Here is a 16,441-nt window from a genome sequence, read left to right as displayed (position 1 = left end):
TGAAAACACCGAGGGAAGCGACTCTCCTGCCCTTTCCTATCAGACGGCTCTTGCTTCTCATAACAAAGCTTTCATGGTGCAAGAGACACTTGGAGCACATAGAAGGTTCTCCGCTCCCGGTAATTTTGTCCAACACAGAATGGACTAAAGCGGCTCGCCTTCCTCACAGGATCTGGCCTCAGAGCTAGGCATATGTAAACAAGTGAAACCCGCCACAAGCCTTTGAAAGCTGAAACGTGAAGGTGGCTGCCAGAATTCTCTTCTTTCCAACATGCCCTGGTACTCTCTGCCAAACTTCTTTCCCAGGGGACTCTGGACACCCAGTGAGAGGCACAGTTCCACTTGGAATAACTGTAAAAGTAATTAGCATTGTCACCTTGCAAGTAGTAGGGTGAGTAAAGGGTGGGTAAATCAAGTCGTTTTCTTAGATTAGGAGTGTGAGGTATGAGACAGAACTAGTCCTACAAGCCAGGAGGAGGCCAGTTCCAGTGAGCTGGTAGACCTCTCTGGAAGGAAAGCTTTTCCTGAATCCTGAAAAGGAAAGGGGTGAATTGTCAGTGTAGTGATATTTTGTTTATGCTATAACAAATAAAGCTTGCCTGAAGATCAGAATGCAAAGCTAGTCACGCTAGTCAGCCATAGAGGCCAGGCAGTGGTGGCACACACCTTTAATCCCAGCAGCCACACTAGTTAGCCATGGAGGCCAGGCAGGCAGTGGTGGCACACAATTTTAATCCCAGCACTCAGGAGACAGAGGCAGGCAGGTCTCTGTGAGTTCACAGCCACCTTGGGCTACGTGAGATTGAATCGGATTAAAACAGAAACAGAGATCACACAAAGGCGATTCCAGCACTTGGGATCCCATGCCTTTAATCCCAGCACTAGGAAGGTTGGAGACAGGTGATATGGTTGGGTAGGGAAATGAATATAAGGTGAGAGGAGACAAGAGAGGAGACAGTCGGTTTTGTAGAGATGGATGCAGTCTAGGCAGTCCGAGGAAGCAGTCTGAGGACAGGATCACCCTTTTGGTCTAAGCATTGGTAGAGGTGAGAACTCTCTAGTGGCTGGCTGCTTTCTTCTCTGAGCTTCAATTCTAACCCCAATTTCGGCCTCTGGTTTTTATTATTAATACCAACTAGAATTCATGCGAGGCAGTGTGCCTACAAAGGAGTGGTTGATGAGAAGGGTGAGGGATTTAGGAGGGCATCTCATGTAGGTTTCTGTAAATAAACACCATGATCAAAGGCAACCTGGAGAGGAAAGGGTTTATGTCATTCACAACTCCCAGGTCGCACCATCACCCAGGGAAGTCAGGGCAGGATTCTGGATGCAGGAGCTGATGCAGAGGCCATAGAGGGGAGCCGCTTACTGGCTTGTTCCCCATGCCTGTTCAGCCGGCTTTCTTATAGAACACAGAACCACCAGCCAAGGGGTGGCACCACCCACAATGGGCTGGGAACTCCCACACCAATCATTAATCAAGAAAATGCCACGGGATTGCCCATAAGCCAATCTAATGGGGACAGTTTCTAAATTGAGGTTCCCTCTTCTCAAATGAATCTTGCTTGTGTGGAGCTGACAAAGAATGAACCAAGACAGACAGTGTCCTCTGTTCTCTTGTGGGTCCTCCCTCCAAGCTTCATGTGACTTGCTAGGTAGTTATGGTAGGAGGCTGAGGCTCTGCCAATGGGTTTCATGTGGTAAAGTAGGGTGAATCTTTAGATGCAAGCCAAGAAACACTAGCAAACTCTATAGATATTAGTAGGCTCTCTAGTGTGGGGATCCCATCACAGGGTTCATTACAGGGTCTTACTGCTTTAAAATTTCAATTTCCAATAAATTAATGATGGCAGGGTGTCTTGCTTGAGAACTATCTACCTACCTACCTATTATCTATCTATCTATATCTATCTATCTATCTATCACATGCTATGTGTCATTTTTTTTTTAAACCCTCATTGTTAATTTTACTCAAAGACAAAAGCCAAAGGCTGGTTTTCAGTCTGCTTCTGGGGTGGCCTTAGGCTTCTGTGGTAGGGTCTGGGAGGCTGGGAGAGATAAAGGAGGGAACTGTCATTGCATCTCTCTCCAGGAACAAGCATTAGTTTCTCTGTTCTCTCTTAACGAAGTGGTAAGTTGGCAATGTGTTTTTAATCAATTCTGTTGCTTGAAAATGTTTAAACTCTACCACTTTAGGGAATTGGTGTTAATTGTACATAGAAAGATAATCACCTTTTCTTGAAGAATTGTTTTGGATTATTCAAATCTCCAAGGAGTGAAATGTGTCACTTCTTTTCTGTGTCCCACTGAGTCACAAGTATGTCTTTTTGGAATACTTAGTATTCTTTAAAACAAAAATGTGTCTTTGCATTGTAAAAGGGTTTTATGTCTTAAATATTTTACATATAAATTTTTTTCTGCTTTTGAATCTTTTTATAACCTTGGTTACATAACCTGTAGGCATGTAACTCACAACCTAAGGCATAAAAATCATAGCTATGACTAGAGGCATGATTAGATTTCAGTAGATCTTGTTTAATACAATTGATAGTTCTGTCTTAAAAACATGAATATGAGCCAGATGTAATGGTGTACACCTTTAATGCCGGCACTTGGGAGGCAGAAGCAGGTGGATCTCTGTGAGTTTGTGGCTAGTCTGGTCTACACAGAGTTCCAGGACAACCAAGGCGACACAGAGAGACCCTGTCTTAAAAAAATAAACAAAAAACAAGCCACAAGTAGGTCTAAGATACCCAGGAGTGCATTAAAAAATTGTCTCGTGGAGTCAGTGAGGCAGCTCAGCAGTTAGAAGCACTTCCAGTACAAGTCCTGCAACATGAGTTGATCCCTAGCCCACACGGTTCAATTTCTGAAACCTACTTTGGAAGGAGAAAGCCAACTCTTTCAAATTGTCCTCTGACCTCCAGACACGCACCAAGGCACACACATGCCCATACTCAAATACACACCTGTCACACGTACATGTACACACATACACACTAGTAATGGTAATAACAATTTTAAATTGCTCTATATACATTTTCCTTCTTGAAAGCGATACTAGGCAAGGGCATAAGAAAGTGAGCAGTGGCTGGATTTGAAGAACAGCGTTGGTTCTTCCCAGAAGCATCCTCCAACTGGCATCTTAAATTCTTATTTATTTCTTCATTTACTTTTGACACACGATCTCACTATATAGCCTAGGCTCACTTTGAACTAAAGATTCTTCTGTCTCTGCCTCCTGAGTTCTGGGATTACAGATGTTTACCCCATGACTGCTGGCTGTAGCTGGCTCTGAAGAGTAAATGATGGTTGAGGTCTGGGGTGGTTCTGAGTCGTACCAGTTCCTGTTGCCCTACTCAGGATGCATTTACTGGTTGCATCCAGATGAGAAAACACATTTGAGGGGAAATTGGTAGGACTGTGAGAGTGGTGCACTGGGCAGTCTTGAGAAGATGACCAAGTGATCATTATCTAGCCATAGACTGGAAAGAGGTGACATCATTCATTTCTCTCTCTCTTTCTCTGTAACGGGAAATAGGACATCTCAAAGTCTCAAGCTTGATGTGTGCATTACTTTTGATTTTAGTCTGCTCTTGGATGATAACTCTTTAATCATTAGTAGAATGAGGACACTCAGTCTTGAACTTTATTTGGCCTTTGCCCAGGGAAATAGCATGTCTTCCATATTGGAAACTCGTCATTGGTTAGTTTCCTCTTTAACTTATTTTGAACCAAGTTATCTATTGCTACTCAGTTTATTAGGGTTAGTCATTGTTGACTCTTTCTAGTTGATGAGCATTGACTTTTCCCTTTTCTATCACCTCCATTTTTTTTCTTTCATTCTTGTTTTAGTGTTCTTGTATTTATTTATGCCATGAAGCTCATCCTGTTGTATTATGGTGATAGTCCTAAAAGATATTATTGTAGTTGAAACATCCCCATCCCACAGTGACACCTATAGCTGTCATAATATTCTAACTTAACACATTACCCATGTTTGTGTGACACTAGTATAAACAAATCTATGTAGCATTACTAGTCACAAATAGCATATACAATTATGTATAGTGAATAATGACTGGTTAATGATAATAAGACACTATCTATGCTAATGGCTCATGTATTTGTTATTTGTTCCACTATACCTTTTCTTAGTATTTTAGGGTATACTTCTGGTGTGTAAAACTATTTTTTTCTTTTTTCTTTTGCAAAGCAGTCTGCTGGATTAGTAGCAGTCTCACATTTGCTGTATTTACTGTGTTTCTTGATTGCATTGTTCATCTTATGCTTGGTGCACTGTGTTCGTTCATCTGTTGATGTGTGCTTAGCTTGATTTCCCTCCTGGCAGTCATGAAGAATACTTCTGTGAATAATATTAATAAGGCAAAGATGTAGAAATACCTCTTTAAGACCCTGATTTCAGATCTTTTGGGAGCACATACCCAGTAGTAGAATTGCTGGACCACTTGATAATTTCCCTCTAGTATTTCTGATGATGGAACCCAAGCATCTACATATCCTAGACAAGTGTTGTGCTGTGCCACTGAGCTACTGAGATACAGCCCAATCTCCTCTTCCTCTTCCTCCTCCTCCTTCTCCACCTTCTCCTTTTTTTTTTTTTTTTTGAGAGACACCCTATTTGTAATTTCTGAGCCAGTTGAATTGTCTGTGGTTATTGTAGTGATGTGCTATATTAGTTACTTCTGTTGCTGATAAAATACCATTGCCCAGAAGCAAGGAAGAAAGAGCTTATTTTGGCTAATAGTTCCAGAGGTTAGAGTCCATAATGGCGAGGAATGGCATGGCTGCAGGTAGCCAGAGCAGGAAGCTGGCTGCTCACATTTCCTTGATACCCCAGGAAACAGAGAGAGAACTGGAATAAGGGGGCAGGAAGGCTATAAACTCTCAAAACCCGTACTTTCTCCAGCAAGGTTCCATCTTCTAAAGGTTTCATAACTTCCCCAAATAGGGCCACCACCTGGGGACCAGGTGCTCAAATGCATAAGTCTGTGGGGGACATTTCTCATTCAGACCACTGCATGTACCTCCCAGATGGCTTGTTTGTTTATAATACTAATTTCATATCTTGTCTGCCAGCTTTACAAGGCATAATTAATGATACACAATGTGATGTTTTAAGATGGTATACATACACACACAATGAGTGAATCAAGATCATTCATTAATGAAGTCATCATTTCTCTTGCTTATTTCTGTTTTCCTGATGAGAATCATTTAAAATCTGCTCTCAGCAATCGCCAAGTACACAATGCCATTATTATTATTGTTATTAGCTGGAATCACAGTGCTGCCCTATTGTTCTCCAAAACTTACTCATCCTGTCCACTTTGAACTGTGCACTTGACCAACATCTCCTCCTCCCTTCTCCTTGATGTCTAGTCATCATTTGACTCCCACAGCTAGTTTACATGATATGAATCAGAACAGTGAAGTGAGGTCAGCTTAAATTTCAGGGCACAGAGAAGACCTTGCCAAGACCAGCAACACTCCATCCACGGTTCATCAACTGCACTTTCAGAAATCACCAAGGACGGGGAGTGAGGATTTGCTCAGCCAGATCCCCAAATGCATATGTTTAACATTAGCTGTAAGGATGGTGATGCAGTTTCTTACTTTGGGTTTTTCTGTAGGGATAGAGGAAGCTGAAGACAGACTGATGGACTCTATTGATGGGCTCCATTATCTGACCATGACTGCTGAAAACCCAACTTCCGGAGACCTGACTCCTGTCCCCATTGTTACTTGCAAGCTTTGCCTGTGCGAACAACCTCTGGACAAAGTGACCATGCTCCAAGAATGCCAGTGCATCTTTTGTACATCTGTAAGTGTTCCTTAATGTTTACACCATGTCCATGAAGAATTATGGGAAACAATATGAAAGCTATAGGATACATTTCTGTGGTGTATTGAGCTTGCTATTGTCGGACCCTGCTGTGGAAAGCAAACACATTCTATTCACTTTGCAATCAGGAATAGTGAACAGATTAGTGGTCTTCATTAAGTAAATAATGTGTATAATGAATTATTATCTATTTATTTAGGTTTTATGTTATGTGGTGAAGGCAGAGATTGGTATGGCACTAGGATCTAAAGCATGCTAGGGAAGTGTGTATATATATATATATGTAGCCCTAGCTTGCTTTTAACTTGTTGTGTATCTCAGGCTGGACTTGAACTCATGATCTTCTTGATTAACCTCCTGAGTTCGAGGATTATAGATGTATCCCAGCACATCCAGAGAAATATAATTACTGAGTAAATAGAATCTTTCCATTCTGACTATTCTGGTTCAGGAACAAAACAAAACTTTCAACATATCCTAGTTACCCATAACCTCTAGCTCACCAGGTGTTTTGAGTGATGAAAAAACAAATCAGATAATAATGAATATTCTTTTCTATTTTCTATTCCTCTACTTCTAAGATGTGCTGAATAATTCGTCCTCTGCATTAGTAAACAGCAATGACAATGATGTGGATGTCCAGGGATGAACTTGCCTCTTTGACTGATGTCTGTTAACAATGCCTGTCACCTATGTTACTAGTTTCCTTGAAGGTTGCTCCCTTAATGTATCAAGATGGGAGCCAGAAGGAAGGGATCTCATAGGACTCAAAGACAGAGAAGAATGGTGCCATTTATTCATCCAATAGGCAGCTGTCACATAGCACATGTGTCCTGGGAACTGTTCTTGGCCACCAGAGATTCTCAGTCACAGAAGCAAAACACAGAAAAAAAAAATCTCTGATCCTGGGAGCTTATAACCCAGAGGTTCTCAACCTGTGGGCCATGACCCCTTTTGGAAGGTCAAACGGCCCTTTCACAGGGGTCATATATCAGATAATCCTGCATATCAGATATTTATATTATGATTCATAACAGTAGCAAAGTTACATTTATGAAGTAGCAATGAAAATAATGGTATGGTTGGGGGTCACCACAATGTGAGGAACTGTGTTAAATGGTTACAGTATTAAGAAGGTTGAGAATCACTGTTACAACCCATCGAAGAGGGTTGCATAGTAAACAAGAGAGTTATAGAAGACTGGGAGACAGGGCTTGGGAGGAAAGCAGAGTCCAATCAAGGGGGGTGGGGTGGGTCTAGGGAAGACACTGAGCTTTAGGGGGCTAGGAATCACACTGATGTTACTTCTTTATCTTGCCAGTATGTGTTGCTTTATGAAAAGGGAAGAAGTCCCAGGGCGACCATTTTCCTTTGGTCTTGCTTGGATTCTGACCCTGTCTGTCAGAAGCAATGGCTTCTCTGTCTGTTTTATATGTTTTTTGACTCTTCCCTCTCGTAGGAACATGAATCAGAGACAGCATTTAGTGCAAACCAGGATGAAAGTTTTCCTCTGAGGGTGCCTGGTGTTGAAGGGCAGGATCTGTGATTCTGTTTTTGCCTTGAGAGTTCATAGTGTAGGATTCATTCAGGCTTGTGTGTCAATGCTGGGAAAAGAATAGCAAGCCAAAGGTCGTGTTTCATCTTTACAAGAAGCTAATATTGACACATTGTTTCAATAGATTTTAGTTCCTAATTAAAAACAGTAACACTGTTTCTCATTTCTTCAGTGATTTGGGAGTTGGAGTTTGAGTAATTGCATTATTCTGTCAACTAGATTCACACTTCCTTGTTGTTAAAGAGGGCTCAGAAGCAGAAAGTCACGTGGTTTGATATTTCCGGTACTCTCCATTTTCTGGGAGCTTTTGTACCTATAAGCATTAGTCTTCGCTGGCCTCTTGATAACCTCATTACCCATGAGCTACTAAAGCAGTAAGCTGAATGTGGGTGACTGCATTAGTGTCTGTAAATTTGTAATTAGAGTTGGACTTGCCTGAAGTACTACTTGAACATCTCTTACTGTTAGAGATTTATTTCTTCATTTTATCCAAAACATGATTTTTAAAAAAGTGTCCTAGGGGCTGGAGGGATGGCTCAGTGTTTAAAAGTACTTGCTGCTTTTTGCAAAGGACCCGAGTCCCAAGTTCAGTTGCCAGCTTCTGCCACTTTTTTTTTTTTTTTTTAGTTTATGTGTACGAATGTCTCTCCTTCATGCATGCCTGTGTACCACACGTGTACCCAGTGTTCAAGGCAGTCAGGCGAGGGCATCAAATTCCCTGGAACTGGAGTTACAGATAGTTGTGACTACCATGTGGGTGCCAGGACTTGAACCAGGGTCCTCTGGAAGAGCAGCCAGTGCTCTTAACCACTGAGCTATCTCTCCAGCCCCTGATACTTTTTAACATATTGATTTGCCCACAACAGGTGCTCTGAAGGTTCTGCTTTAGATCATCTAATGTAGGTAATTCTGGCTCTAAATAACATCAGAGAAAGGGGGGCGAAGCATATCACTGCCAATAAACCATCCCTTTAGACGGTCTACTTGTGGAGGTGGTTTCCTCTGTTGAACTCCATGCTTGGCTTTAATATGGAGAAGAAGCTGTAGCATAAAGTAAGGGAAGTTGAGGATAGAGATGCAGGTACAGTCCTCACTCGCATGGATGAAGGCCTTAGGTGCACTATGAAGCTATGAAATCAAAGGGGTAGATACATTGGGATTATAGTGAGAGAAACTGCAGAATTATTTCTTGTGCTCTGAAGGCTAAATATCTCAAGAAGGTTCTAAATTAATAATAGGTAGAATGTAGAGAGTTTCTCTCTCCTTTTCCCCCTTCATTTTCATTTGTCGATACAAATAATGGAAACATCAAAATCCAAGCTTCACTTCTGTCTTGTTTAGGGTTTTTATTGTTGTGAAGAGACATCATGACCACAGCAGCTCTTATAAAGGAAAGTATTTAATTGGGGCTGGCTTACAGTTCAGCGGTTTAGTGTATTATTATCCTGGTGGGGAGCATGGCCGCGGGGCGGTAGACACAGTGCTGGAGAAGGAGCTGAGAGTCCTACAACCAGATTGGCAGGCAGCAGGAAGAGAGAGGGACACTGGGCGTGGCTTGGGCTTCCGAAACCTCAAAGCCCACCCCTGGGGACTCACTTCCTCCAACAAGGCCACACCTCCTAATAGTGCCACTCCCTATGAGTCTTTGGCGATCGGTTTCCTTCAAAGCACCACACCTTTTCTGGATCCTTTCCTCTCCTTTTTTGAGGCAGGGCCGTGCCGTCTAGCCTTGGCTAGGCTGCCACTTGGCGGCTAGCCCAGGTTGCTGTTGAACAATGTTCCCGCCTCAGCCTCCCAAGGACTAAGAGCCATCACACCTGACTCATTTGTAGCTACTGAAACTTGTCCTTTCAGATAATTCTGGACAATTTAAGTCAAGGGAAAAAAATGTACAAAAGTCAGTTTTCAACGTGGTGAAAATCACGGGTTTGCTGTCCTGCGGGCAGTACTCGCCTCCCCTCTGGTTTGCTTTGGACGCTGTTCCTGTCAGCCACGAATGAGGGATAATGAGAGCACAGTTGTTGCTTGTTTTTATAACCTAGATAACTTCACCTGGAAAGAGTTGGTATGTTGGGCATGGCCTATTTGCCTTTCAGATTAAAGACAGGATGTGTTCAGTGAAAAGAAAATAGAGTCCAACCATACTCCTGCCTTTTTCCATTACCCTTTATTGGCTCTGGGTAGTTAGAGTTCTCTTACTACTCATTTCTTGCAGCCAAATGGATTTTCCAGTGTTTAAAAAGTGAGAGAGAGAGGAAACAAGACTTTTTCAGTCAAGCCCTTCTTTCCTTCAGGGCCTGTTGGGTGACCTTTAAGAAAAGCCCTCAGATGCTCTGGGAGCTGCTGCCTGTGTGTGCATGTGTGTGTGTGGGTGGGTGCATGCATGCTTCTTTGTGTGTGTGTGTGTGTGTGTGTGTGTGTGTGTGTGTGTGCGCGCGCGCGCGCACGCGAGTGATGACACTTTCCTACACCGCCTCCCTCCCCCCCTTGCCATGCCGCTGGCTGTGGTGAAGAGCCCAGATATAAAGACAGGAGAAGCCAGACTCAGCCAGGCTTTGCCCTCCAGTGGTGTAAGATTGAAGGCAAGGTCAAGCCATCTGACTTCTGCTTCCAAGCAACCGAGCAACAGGAGTCGGTAATCCCTGTCTTGGAGTAAAGTACATCAGATGAGGTAAAGAGGGGGCCTCACTCCCATCTCTGGAGTAAGTTAGTGTCACTGTTGTTCCTTTCCCACTCTATATCAAGCCCTTCCATCCTTTAAAACTGCTCCAGAGCAAGGAATGCTGATAAAGATGTGAGTTTGACCATCTTCATCTTCCTCACCAGACATTTACCAAAATATACATACTGTGGCTTACAATTACACTTTTAAGCCTAAATTCCAAAAGTAGATCAGGAGTTACCTAAAAGCCAAACAAAATTAAACAAACTTTTTTTTTTTCCAATGACAATGACAGGAAAATAAAATATCAGTACGATATTTTAATGAGGAAATATAAAAACAAATCTTAGTCTCCTGTTTTAATCCAAAGATACTCAAGACTAGTTTCCCCCTGTCCATCCTAACTGCAACTTTATTTGGGAATAAAGGCCATCTTAAAATCTTTAAACCTTAAAAAAAAAAAAAAAAAAAGATTAGGCAACTAGGCTAGCAAATAAGTACTTATTCTCATATCAAACAAGCTAGTATCTCATTACTATGTTACAGTGTAACTCTACAGAATAAATAAAATACACAGATGTTTGCAAGGCAAACACTGGTCCAGAAAAGATTAAAAAAACATGATATTTACATTGATTTCAATAACTCTAAAAATGATTGTAAGGTTGAAATGGCAACTTTAAAGTGGTAAGGTTGAAACGGTGTCTTCAAGGTGAACCAATGATCAAACCTTTGGCAGACCTACCTGATTCAGATGAGATTTTCTCCAGCTGTCATTATTTGTTAGTCTGCAGGTTTGTTGTTTTGTTTTGGTTTTTGGTGGTGATAGGGCATAGTCATTTGAAGTACATTTTACCCAGAACTCACGGGAGCTGCAGGAAGAAAGGAAGCCGTTTATTTTAGGATGATATCACAGAGCCCTTTTCTGTTGGTCTTCCTCACATACCCTGTAGCTTTTTCCTGAGCTTTGAAATTGTGCCCCTGTCCTGATTCCCGTATCTTTGACTGATCTTGGATGGACGGATGTACCCTGTCACTCTATTATTTTGTAGCTTCTGAGTCTAGGACATAGAAGTTACAAGGTTGGGTTTATACGTTTCCCTGGCTTGGCTTTAACTTTGTCTTGTAAAATGACTTCAGTACACTCTTTGTTTATATCTGTTTTAATGGTTATGTGATGGCTTCTGTATTCACTAGTTGAATCACTGGCTTAAAATACCAGTTTTGATGTTGTTTTCCTACTGACAGCTGAGCTCCTGCCAGGTCCGGTGGCATCTGAGGGATAAGAATGAATAGTAACAGCATGGGAATAGGTTAGAGATGACTCAAGAAGGTGCTGGCTTCCTGGACCCATGATCTCACCCAGGCCCTATGCTCACTACTCACTTATTCAAGGCAAGTAGTAAATAATGTGTCAAGAGAGGAAGAAAAGCAACTGCAAACCATGTTCCCAGGGGCTTAACGACTTTGTCATAGCCTTATTGTCCTGGGACTGGAAGGTACCTTGGGTTTCTGGGTCCCCCACCCCAAGGAAGAAGTCCTTTTCTTGTAAGCCTCTGTAGTTTGTCACTTAAGAGAATAGGTGTTAAGTCTTGCCTGGATTTAATTCAAAAAGTATTTACTGTATCAGGAATAATTCTTATTATTAGACTATAATGGTGAACAATTATATGAAAGCCTGCTTTTCAAATAGCCCAAGTTTCAGTGCATGGTAAAAACAAAAATGCTGTGTAAATATAAAGTCAGGTAATATGTGGACACAAAGGAGGAAGACAAGGGAGCTAGTTAGTGAGTGTTATGGGGATAGGGGTTCTACATTATTCTAGGCAAAGTCTCACTGGTAGGGTATTACTGGAGTGGAAACTTAAAAGAAATGAGGTGCAAGCCATCAAAATAGCTGGAAGGAGAGGGAAGCAGTATAGAGGTCTAAGGCTGAGATTGTGTTTAGTGGGTCCTGATGCAGGAGGCAAATGTGGATGATAAACATTTATACGCGTGTGTGCGCACGCACGTGTGTGTGTGTGTGTGTGTGTGTGTGTGTGCAGCTCACATTGTGTGTGTGCAGGGAGGGAAGGTAGCCCCAGTGAGAGGACAGGAAAAGATCAGTGCCCAGTGTCTCAAAGAGAAGGGGAGTGGGAGGGAGAGAGAGACAGAGACAGAGACAGAAAGTGCTTTCTGAAGAAAGGGGTGACATACTTTGCCTCCTGGCTGCAGCCTTGTCTGTCTCTTGACTGCCACTATGTGAGCAAGCTGCCACAGACTAAGCTGCTTGTGTTCCCTTGCCTCTCTTACCTATGATGCACAGGAACTTCTAGAACTGTGAGCTCATCCGTACCCTTCATCTTTGAATAGTCACTGTTAGGTATTTTGTCACAGCATCGTGACATGTAATGAGCACAGAGTGTAAGCGGAATAATCCAAGCCAGAAATGACAGTGGCTTATATGAGCTGGTTATGTTTCAGAGCCATATACTCCTTCATTCTTCCTTTGTGCTCCTACTGGCTTTAGTTCTATTTGGCCAGGAAACTTTTAAGGTTGGGATGGATATGCTGTCTTTTCAGCTAAACTAATCTGAAGTGTTTCGCTTATATTGATTGAAATCTGTTTTCCAAACAAATCTATCTGTAAGTACTCATTCTACACACTAAAACAAAACTGCTTGAGATCTAATTGGACTCTTAGTGTTTGAACATGACCTCTACTCACTGCCTTCCTGTTATTTGAACGGAGGTGTCCTGGGCTGAATCACTGCACACTCCCTCTTGAGTGCCATTCCTTGGTAGTGAGCAGTGGGGGAGCCCTCTTGGGTCAGCTTCTGACAGGGATTGGGGCCCAGCTCTGCTCAGAATCCCACCAGCAGCTCTCTGACTTCATTCCTATCTCCATACCCTTCCTTAGGTGGTGGGTTGGTTTGGTTTCTTACTGTGTAGCAGTTCATAAGATTTTTTTTCTCATTTCTTTTCTCTTTTCCTCTCTTCTCGTCTCTTTAAAACAAACAACACCCCCTCAAAAACAAAAACAAACAAAACAAAACAAAAGCAGGGTCTTGTTGGGTAACCCAGGATGGCCTCAAACTTGTGATTCTCCTGTCTCAGGCTCCTAAATGCTGGGCTTATAGGAGTGTGCCATAACACCAGGCTCTATTTTCTTAAATTTCTTTAAACCTAGACTCCTACCTAGCCAGATCATTCTATGGGAAACAGCAGTTTGCTGAGGCTGTCTCATTAAGCTTTGGGTTCTGCTCTGATAGACATTTGTCTTTCGCCTTTAGATCCCTGGTTATAGGTGAGGGAAGGAACTAAACCCCTCTTCAAGCCTGTGCTCCCAGTAAAGTATTGCTGTCTTGGTTTAATGAGCAATACGTGTGTGCTGCATCCTGGATGGCTTGGTCCTGGAAACCTGCCCAGGATGGGGAGGGATTGGAAAAAAGACAGACACGTGTACAGAAAAGCTGGAGTCAGGAGGGCTATGCTCACTGTGATGGAGTACATACTATTCCACAGCTGGGAACCTCAGCATGTGTATTGTGTTCAGCATAGGAGGGCTGATTCTCTGGTCTTGGTTGGAGGTCTCTGGAGGGGCGCAGTCTCAGGTTGCAGTCATGCTGCTGGAGGGAGCTATGATTGCTGGTTTATGCATACACTGTCAGCACCCACACTCTGACCAGCGAAGACAGCGCCAGTTCCCTGAGCCTGACCCAGGGAAGGCTTTGCCATCCCAGTGGGTCTGAGACATTGGGGTCCTTGACACTGCTGTGATCATGTCAGTAGTACACACTCACCCAGGACTTCATCTGCACATCCACCCAGGGCTTCTTCAACTCCCCGCAAGTGTGAAAGGCTGTCTCAATCTCCAAAGCCCCTTTCTGGATGCCAGGGCTCAATGAATTCCAGTGGTTCCAGATGTGCTGTGTACTGGGATCTCTCACTTGCTGTCTTCTTTGTGAATAACATTTTGGGGAAGGTCATTCCATAAATCTTCTATATCCTAGATCCCTTCCTGTGCTTCCCCTTCTCTTTCCTTTCTCTCCATGTGTATGTGTGTGATGCGTATGCATGTCTTACATGTGTAAGTGTGCATGCATGTGTGTCTCTCTCAATCGCCCTCCACTTTAGTTACCGAGGCAATTACTCTCGCTGAGCTGAGAACTCACCCGTAGCTACTTTGTCCTGGGGAGCTCTTGTCTCCGTTTCCTGAGTGCTGGGATTACAGGCAGTCACCTCGCCTCACACGGCATCTGGAGACCCAAAATCAGGTCCTTACACTTGAGCAGCAAGCACTTGGTCCCCTGAACCATCTCCCCTGCCCATGAGATCCCATGTCTAGGCGACCCCGTTGAAGACCGTCTTGAAATTCTCCTCATGAGAACCCCTAAGATCTGTAGCCTGGAACCATGTTTTCTATTCTTCTTTTTAGGTGAGCAACTCACAACCCTAACATAACCTTCTCCCCCTTCTAGTGTCTAGATTATCAACTCATGATAATTTAGATGTTCTTTATTGCTTTATTAGTGTAGCCACAGGATTTTATAGAAACTGATGATACACTTTGTTTGCATGGGTGAAACTCTTGGGATGGATTCACCTTCTTGGTACATGTAATTAACAAAGAGTATCTCATCCTCTCCACCCCAGTTCTTTTGAAACGCATGTCAAATCTGCAACATCTTGACTTGATCGGGAGCTGAACAAGTACTTCAGGTTTTCTTCTGAGAAAACCGGAGTCGGGAGATGGTGCTGTGATGTGGATCAAAGTTGCAGTTCTTCACAAGAAGGGTACAGAAGGGTGGTAGGTTGGGGACTAGAAATGGTCACTCAGTAGCTTGTTCTTCTATTTCCAAAGTACTTTAAAGCACTTTAAAAGTTATTAAAATTTTTCATGCAATATATTTTGATCATATTCTTTACCCTCCTCAAAGTCCTCTCAGATCCCCCCATCTCCCTCCCCACTCAACTTTCAAGTTCTCTGAAGCATAGTTTTGCTCATGTTTAACTCTTCACATCACATGTCAGAGTATGACCCCAGTCCAAACATGAAAGCCACAGTCAGAGGTGTGTATAGAACGTCTCACCAAGCCACAGAAGTTAATTTATTGATCCCTTAAAAAACGTGTCCCTTTCTTATTTCTCTTAAGCCTATTCTCATCTTAGCCCAGACTCTACCCATCTGCTGCTGTTGTCATGGTGCAGTGTTAGATAGAGTGTGAAAGGTGGGTATCGGAGGTCATCATGCACCCTTAGATAAAGAGGCAGACCCTCAGGTAAATAAGAGGTAGGACCTCAGATTAAGAGGGGGACCCTTAGATAAAGAGGGGGCCTTTAGATAAAGAGGGGGGCCCTTAGATAAAGAGGGGGGACCCTTAGGTAAGGGGTGGATCCTCAGATAAAGAGGCAGGGTGTGGGCACATGTGGAGGCCCAGCCAAACCACAAGGAAGAGGATAGCCCAAGTGTCCTGAGGGGCAGAGACTGAAAGATATGATGATGCTGTTGGTGGGATCCTGCCAGTCCCAAGACGAAGGTTCAGCCTTGTCTGTGGTTATAATGTGTGGGAAGAGTAGGTTACAAGTAGGCTACAAAGTAACTAAAGTGAAAGATGATTCTGGAATGTCTTTGCCTGGGCGTGAGCCTAGAGAGACAGGCAGAAACTAGATAGAGATCATGTGGACAGTTCCAGGGGAAGACAGAGCCGCTGGGGGCTGTTTTTGTGGGAAGGGTGGCTTTGGAATAGGGTGGAAGATGGGCAGAAAGTGAGCATGGTGGAGGAGGGAAGGGAGGGCAGCAGGCTGGGAGAAGGGCTTGTGGAGCAATAGGCCTCTCAACTTCCATGGTATGGCAGATCCCACCTTTGTGGTCTGGGGAATATAGGCTGTCTATATGTCCTCAGTTTCTCCTCTTGGATATCCATTAGGATAACTCTGATGTCAGAGTTCCTAAGTGTTAGCTCTTCTCACCAAGTCACCAACATAAGAACGCTTGTGCCCCTGTTTGAATCATGGCCTTTGTGCTGCCAACCGGGTTCCTTCATTCATGTCACGTAGTGTCTGTGTAGATCATTGCTCCTATCTCTTAATAGCAGTCAGCTGACACCTCCATCGCTTTCTACTGGGGTCACCCCACCTTCCTTCCTTTCTTATTCTACCAGCTTGACTCTTAGTGAGGTTACCGCCTGGTGTCCTTATTGTGACTCCAGCCTGGCATTAAAGATATCCCACTGTCAAGATCATGATGCTGATATATGACCGTAGCTCCATCACTAAAGTAATGGTATTTTTGGATCTGCCCATCCATGTTTTGAGGTCTACTCAGCCATTTCCAGCAAATCCTTCGCCTAGTTGCCAATTTCTGAAAGTATTTGAG

At 43.2% G+C, this 16,441-nt stretch overlaps 1 protein-coding gene across 1 annotated transcript in view; it reads left to right on the top strand.

Annotated features, from left to right (window-relative positions):
• Rnf144b (ring finger protein 144B) overlaps window positions 1-16,441 on the top strand; it is a 62,198-nt gene that overhangs the window by 8,657 nt on the left and 37,100 nt on the right. The window contains exon 2 of the mRNA XM_051194325.1: window positions 5,655-5,845. Within this exon, the coding sequence (XP_051050282.1) occupies window positions 5,681-5,845 (165 nt within the window). The 5' untranslated portion in view covers window positions 5,655-5,680. The remainder of the gene's footprint in view (window positions 1-5,654; window positions 5,846-16,441) is intronic.

This window comes from Phodopus roborovskii, unplaced genomic scaffold (assembly GCF_943737965.1).
Source record: "Phodopus roborovskii unplaced genomic scaffold, PHOROB, whole genome shotgun sequence".
Taxonomy (NCBI): Eukaryota; Metazoa; Chordata; class Mammalia; order Rodentia; family Cricetidae; genus Phodopus; species Phodopus roborovskii.
Note: the sequence above shows the minus strand (reverse complement) of the source record. Positions and strands in the feature narration are given on the sequence as shown.